The sequence below is a fragment of the Sprattus sprattus genome (genome assembly GCF_963457725.1).
Source record: "Sprattus sprattus genome assembly, chromosome: 12".
In the NCBI taxonomy this organism is placed as follows: domain Eukaryota; kingdom Metazoa; phylum Chordata; class Actinopteri; order Clupeiformes; family Clupeidae; genus Sprattus; species Sprattus sprattus.
In genome coordinates this window covers 4,471,789-4,479,288 of record NC_137910.1, presented here as the reverse complement: position 1 = coordinate 4,479,288, position 7,500 = coordinate 4,471,789, and the positions used below count along the sequence as shown (strand labels likewise).

The following is a 7,500-nucleotide window of genomic DNA, read 5'->3' as shown; positions in this document are numbered from 1 at the left end:
TCCCCTCGCGCGACTCCCGACTCTCCCCTCGCGCGACTCCACACTCTCCCCTCGCGCGACTCCACACTCTCCCCTCGCGCGACTCCACACTCTCCCCTCGCGCGACTCCACACTCTCCCCTCGCGCGACTCCACACTCTCCCCTCGCGCGACTCCACACTCTCCCCTCGCGCGACTCCACACTCTCCCCTCGCGCGACTCCACACTCTCCCCTCGCGCGACTCCACACTCTCCCCTCGCGCGACTCCACACTCTCCCCTCGCGCGACTCCACACTCTCCCCTCGCGCGACTCCACACTCTCCCCTCGCGCGACTCCACACTCTCCCCTCGCGCGACTCCACACTCTCCCCTCGCGCGACTCCACACTCTCCCCTCGCGCGACTCCCGACTCTCCCCTCGCGCGACTCCCGACTCTCCCCTCGCGCGACTCCCGACTCTCCCCTCGCGCGACTCCACACTCTCCCCTCGCGCGACTCCCGACTCTCCCCTCGCGCGACTCCCGACTCTCCCCTCGCGCGACTCCCGACTCTCCCCTCGCGCGACTCCACACTCTCCCCTCGCGCGACTCACGACTCTCCCCTCGCGCGCGACTCACGACTCTCCCCTCGCGCGACTCACGACTCTCCCCTCGCGCGACTCCCGACTCACCCGTCTGCAGTGCCTCATGACGGCGGCCGCCTCGTCCTCGCTCAGCAGCCTGTGGGCCATCCCCTCCACCATGGCCAGGGTCTCCGGGCCGGGCAGCGCGCTGTGCTCCTTCACCCCCGCGCGAGACTCCTTGGGGGACGTCAGCAGGCTGAGACGGCTACGCTCCTTACCTACACAGGAAAGAAACGTAAACCTTTGAATCAACTTTTTATTTTATTATTTAGGATATTTTATTAACAGCATTCAAAGAAGCATATAACAAGTCAGTACAGTGTGTTATTTCATTAATTTGAATCCATATGTATGTACTGTATAATAATTAAGCTGTGTATGTCTGTTTCCGTCCCCTGAGTCATGTGCTAGCAGGTTAACCATGAGAGCTGGTATTATCTGTGGACTGAAAACAAGTAAACAAGGAAGCGCTCATGTGCGTCATGCATATTCAAGGTGCCAATTAGTTGTTGTTTCCAGCCACAGAACAGACACCATATTCATGACGTACCCCGCATGGAACTAGAGTGTCGCCATGGAGATATTTGAGACTAACGAGCTCACAGGACCTGGCCCCATGCAGTATTACTGTTCTATACAGTTCAACATATACAGTATAGCATTCAGGACCTGGCCCCATCTATACAGTACAACATATACAGTGTTGGTGGAGTCCAACAAAAGACTTCATTACCCACAATTCCCTTATCACTCTGACTTTCTTATCTGACATTTCACAGAGACAATTGGCTGAAAACAAGGTGTTAAAATTCGTGACGCACTTTTGCCTATAAACTGCGTTGAAATGATACATTCACTCTTTGCGCACTCTCTCTCCACTGGCTTTGGCCAGGCTCACGTCTCCTTCCACTCACCTCCAAAGGTGAAGAAACAACTTTCCTTTGTTCTCTCACAACGGAAGAGAACAGACTAAGCTCTCACCTTTGTCCACGGCAAAACAATTGCCTAAGATCCCTCGTTAGCCAAACACTGCCCGCTAACTAAACAACGTAATTTTAGCAACGCAGCTAACAATAGATCTGCCAGTTAACTCTGCAACGGGAGAAACAAAGCACAACAGCATTCACGATCCTGCAACATTCCGGGCGTAACTGCAGTGAAACGACGACACCAAAGCAAGGACAACTTTTCATCTCTTCTCTGCCTCAGGAACATCGGATGCGCCAACACTTCTCCAAAGGACTGGTAACTTCGACTGGGCAGCTAGCTATTCACAACCTGGCTAAGCATAGGACTGTTTACATATGCCATTGTTCATGTATTGTATCTGTTTTGTTTACCGAACATAACTGTTATATACTTTCATTGTTAGTTGGTAGTTGGCTTCGCCACACCATCCAAGGGAAATCGTTAGGATAGCTTATCAGACACACGAGTCTTGCATGCATTACTAACCATCTCTTTATTCTAACATGGCATCTTAAATCACATAATACATTGGCCTTCATATAGCCACACACGCGAAGCTCATAATCGAACTTGGCGCTGCATAAAGGCTCGTCCTTTTTCACACCACATAGTCACGAACGTGCACACAAATGCACGTGGACCTGCGGTGGTCGGACAAAGGGACACACACACACATACTTTCAGGCGCGCTCCTAAAAGCGCAACACCGAGTTTACAAGCTCGCTCACACACACACTCCCTCTTCCTTACACATACATACTTCTTCAATTCATTAGTTAGATACATTTAGCTAGATTACATATTGTGTGTTATTTTCTTATCATTGTGTAAATAAATACTTTGATTTATATACGCTGGTTTAATTAATGTTACACAAGAATGGACGTTGTCAACCTCTTCTATTCAGAACTCCAATGACCTTCAACCATACTATTAATAAGGTAACTTTGTTTGTAGTTATTCATTTAATTATTAATCAGAGTTCCAAATTGATAGTATAATATATTTTATGAGACTGATATATTTAATGAGACTGATTTGTGGATTATCAACTTAATTGATCTGCCTTTGTGTTGAATGGTTGATCCCTGTCCAATCGAGTGAGATTACCAACATATTGTTGCTGTAACAAGGACAGCACCAGTGTGTCTTGGTGGCCCTCGTGAAGTCAATATCACAATTCATACACAATTGCACCCACATTCACCCGGCGCCTGCTCACTGGGTAAGATACCCACCTAATCTGGTACTCCCAAATGAGAATGGTACCCATTTTACCCACATAATATGGTGCCCCGTGTGAGGATAGTACTGTTGGCAATCATTCATTATTTGTGTAATATTAATGACCGCTTAATTTCAGGCCAAATTCAGAATTTGATATTCTAGTGTTAGACTAGTCTAAAAGTCGTAACACTCACCGCCACTAGCCTGTCATAGGACTAAGCACTAGCTGTACTTACAAATAAGTGCAAAGCTTTATATGTCAAATTGAGCTTAAAGCTATTTGATAATTTATTAGTGAATTATCACTTTTTCCAAACCTTGGAAATCTTAGAACTTGCTATTGCTGCTAGCCATTCAGGTTAAACCTACTCTGTAGGAATTGTGAATTTCTGTCCAGCATTTGAATACCACGTATTCAATGCAACATTGTCAAGCTGTCAGCTGTAACTGTGCTTAATCAAACTGTTTCCCTTATTTTTAATTAATTCACAGCGTGCCACCGGCCCTGTGAAAGAGAGCTTGTACCTGACTGTTACTGCCATGCATTCCAGCCAGTAATCGGAATAGAGACTGAGAGAGAGCCACAGCGAGCTACCGGCCCTGTGAAACACTTGTGTACCTAGCTGTTACCACCACGTGTTCCAGCTTGAATTTAGGTAACTGTGACTGACCCTGACTGTAATTGCCCTGCATCTCAGTTAGTGTGCCCAAACTTTTATGCCCACTAGACCCACTAGATGGTGCTGTAGCTACACCTCATTCACAGGAAGCTACTCCTTATAGCGTAGGTAACTACACTTCTAGGTTAGGCTAGTGTACTGCCCCAGTTACACTACAAGGTGTCTGCCACTGCAACACCATAGCCAAGCGCCTAAGTAATTTCATAACCTACCCTATTTTACATTACTTTAGCTTACCCCTCTAGCTAAACATAACAATGGATAACCCCCGTGTAGATCAGTTTATCTCTTCCGTAGCACAAAGCCTAAAACCCGGCTACCCTGAACTCATTAACAGTTTGAGTTTCAGTGAATGCAGGAAGGAGATAGACTCTCTACTAAATAACAGGTATGATGCACAGACTGCATCCAAAGACCCATTGTTAATATGCTTGCTACTGAACTTTCACAGGCAAACCAGCCTTGCCTTTCAGTGCAATGCAGCATTAGAAGCGCAGAATGCTAGTCTCCTCCAAGAGGTACAGACAGCTAACAAGAAAGCTATGCGCTACCTAGGAGACCTACACTCAACAGAGTTAGAACTCTGTTCACACAAGGAGGAGCTACTGAAGGTTAGGTCAGAACACCCTGCCCCACCACAGTCGTTCAGCCGATGTGAATCTGGTTACTCTGATTCACACTCCTCCCTTGGTGAAAGGTCTACCCCTCCTTCATTCAGATGGGAACACTTCCCAACTGACCATCAGTCCTTGGGAATGAAGTCAGCTCCTCAACCTCCACTGAGAGACAGAGTTAACAGCCTGACTTCCCATTTGCCCCTAACAGATATAGAAGAAACAGGTAGTTTATTCCCCAGTAGATATACTGCCCATCCTTCTTCTCAGCCTCTGTTAAATAACACTTTCTTCCGTGCCCTTCCCTCCGAAGGCAGGACTAGGTCATGTACAGACTGTTCAGCCTCCTCTCCATACATCCACGAGAGTGAGTACCGCTGTCCAGCATCTGCCTCTCACCCAGAGAGAAGCACATTAGAATGTGATAGACATGTCCGTTCCCATGCTAGATTAGTCTCGCCTTCTTCAGGAAAGACCCTACAGAGTCCCCGTCTAGAAGTGCTTGAGCTCATAGCTAAGGACATTAAAATGTTTGACCCAGACCACCGTGATCAACACATTGACGATTACTTTAGGGAACTAGACAATAACATGACTGACCTACCCAATGCAAACCAAAGGGAGAAAATTAAACTCATGTGGAAAACCAGCTCTAAAGCAGTCCACAAGTTTATTCAGGCACAACCTCCCCGTATCAGAAATGATTACGCCGAGCTCTGTCATGCTTTAAAAGAAGAATACTCTTCTCCTGTTGACGAGATCGCATCATTGGTTGCTGCCTCCCAAGTCAAACACACCCGTCGAGAACACCCTAGGGATTTTTATAAACGTTTGAGACATGCATACTTCCAGGGCAAGAATGCACCAGGCTTAGAAGAGAGTTCCACCTTCAAGTCTCTGTTCTTGCGCAACCTGCACCCATGTGTGCGCACTCACGTTTCCCTAATGACGCATGAAGGTAACCCCTCAATGAATGAGATCAGGAAGATGACACAGATGGCTTGGGAAACTGTTGTCAATTCCAAAGAAAGGGGGAAAACAACTGAGCCTACCTGCTCAGGTAACAAAGCGTCGACCAAATTCACGGCCTCACAAGTTCACCCTCACTACAGACCAAAGGGGGGTGACAAACGGCCACATAGGGACACTGAGCGTAACCGCCATGTCCATCATCAGCGTCGTAATGGAAATACATCCCCTAGAAGCAGCAGAAGGCCATATTCTGAAATCATGGCCCAGAAACATGACCTGCCCCTAGATTCGACCGACGATGACTACCATAACAATGACCGCCTCTCAGACCATGGCCGCAAGGCTACAGACAGTGATAGTGCCTCTGACTGTCCCTCTGACTATGGTTACCCCGAGCGTTACAGCCCTGAGCCACGAGTCAGACGACACTCCAAGCGCATGAACTCCAGAGTTCATCACTAACTGTCTGTTGAGCCAAGCAACACAAGCCCCTACTCTGACAGTAAGACAACTGCTTGCTCAGGGATCTCACTTTTCTTGTAGTTGTATAGGCCAAACTTGGATTTGTTAGCAACAGCAGCAACTTCCATTATTCTGGACTGGTATTTCATTTAAACTACCGCAGTAGCACACTAGCTTCATACATCGCAGACAAAGCTAGTCATGCACATGTCCACATCAAACACAAGTTTAGGACATTACCATACTGCCACACAAAACCTTGATACAGCCATTTGAGCTTTAAGATTTTGAGATCAAGATGACACCCTTCCGCAGCAGAACATGCCTGAAGGACAAAAACAGCAAAGGCTGCCAAGACTAGTCAGCCACTAGTCATCTACTAGTCAGTATTGTCATCCAATCTATTGAGTTATTCAACAAACACACTCTTGGATTCTCCAGAAATGGTTTTATCATTGTATCAGGTGCCACTATCTCTGCGTCTCAGCCTAACAAGTTAACATCACTAACTTTTCCTATTCTCACTAACCCTGACGAGTAGATGACCCACTGGTTTATTTGTTGTATGCTATGTCATTGTCATTACTGTTTATTTTGATTTTATCTTTGTAACTTGATGACCTTGTACCTGCTTAGCCAGAATAGATAGTATCAACAAATGCCCAGTACTGATGTTACAACTTTGACTGTCTCACCAATGAACTCTTTCCACACATGGACTATGCACAGTTGTGCTCACTGGATCACACATCCGGTGCAATCAAGTGACCAAAGGGGGGATGTTGGTGGAGTCCAACAAAAGACTTCATTACCCACAATTCCCTTATCACTCTGACTTTCTTATCTGACATTTCACAGAGACAATTGGCTGAAAACAAGGTGTTAAAATTCGTGACGCACTTTTGCCTATAAACTGCGTTGAAATGATACATTCACTCTTTGCGCACTCTCTCTCCACTGGCTTTGGCCAGGCTCACGTCTCCTTCCACTCACCTCCAAAGGTGAAGAAACAACTTTCCTTTGTTCTCTCACAACGGAAGAGAACAGACTAAGCTCTCACCTTTGTCCACGGCAAAACAATTGCCTAAGATCCCTCGTTAGCCAAACACTGCCCGCTAACTAAACAACGTAATTTTAGCAACGCAGCTAACAATAGATCTGCCAGTTAACTCTGCAACGGGAGAAACAAAGCACAACAGCATTCACGATCCTGCAACATTCCGGGCGTAACTGCAGTGAAACGACGACACCAAAGCAAGGACAACTTTTCATCTCTTCTCTGCCTCAGGAACATCGGATGCGCCAACACTTCTCCAAAGGACTGGTAACTTCGACTGGGCAGCTAGCTATTCACAACCTGGCTAAGCATAGGACTGTTTACATATGCCATTGTTCATGTATTGTATCTGTTTTGTTTACCGAACATAACTGTTATATACTTTCATTGTTAGTTGGTAGTTGGCTTCGCCACACCATCCAAGGGAAATCGTTAGGATAGCTTATCAGACACACGAGTCTTGCATGCATTACTAACCATCTCTTTATTCTAACATGGCATCTTAAATCACATAATACATTGGCCTTCATATAGCCACACACGCGAAGCTCATAATCGAACTTGGCGCTGCATAAAGGCTCGTCCTTTTTCACACCACATAGTCACGAACGTGCACACAAATGCACGTGGACCTGCGGTGGTCGGACAAAGGGACACACACACACATACTTTCAGGCGCGCTCCTAAAAGCGCAACACCGAGTTTACAAGCTCGCTCACACACACACTCCCTCTTCCTTACACATACATACTTCTTCAATTCATTAGTTAGATACATTTAGCTAGATTACATATTGTGTGTTATTTTCTTATCATTGTGTAAATAAATACTTTGATTTATATACGCTGGTTTAATTAATGTTACACAAGAATGGACGTTGTCAACCTCTTCTATTCAGAACTCCAATGACCTTCAACCA

General features: G+C 46.3%; 1 protein-coding gene across 1 annotated transcript in view; it reads right to left on the bottom strand.

Moving 5' to 3' along the window:
- pdzd7a (PDZ domain containing 7a) overlaps nt 1-7,500 on the bottom strand; it is a gene marked incomplete at both ends in the record, with an annotated part of 37,673 nt that overhangs the window by 16,365 nt on the left and 13,808 nt on the right. Inside the window, one exon of the mRNA XM_080848675.1 lies at nt 649-818. Coding sequence (XP_080704801.1) covers nt 649-818 — 170 coding nt within the window. The remainder of the gene's footprint in view (nt 1-648; nt 819-7,500) is intronic.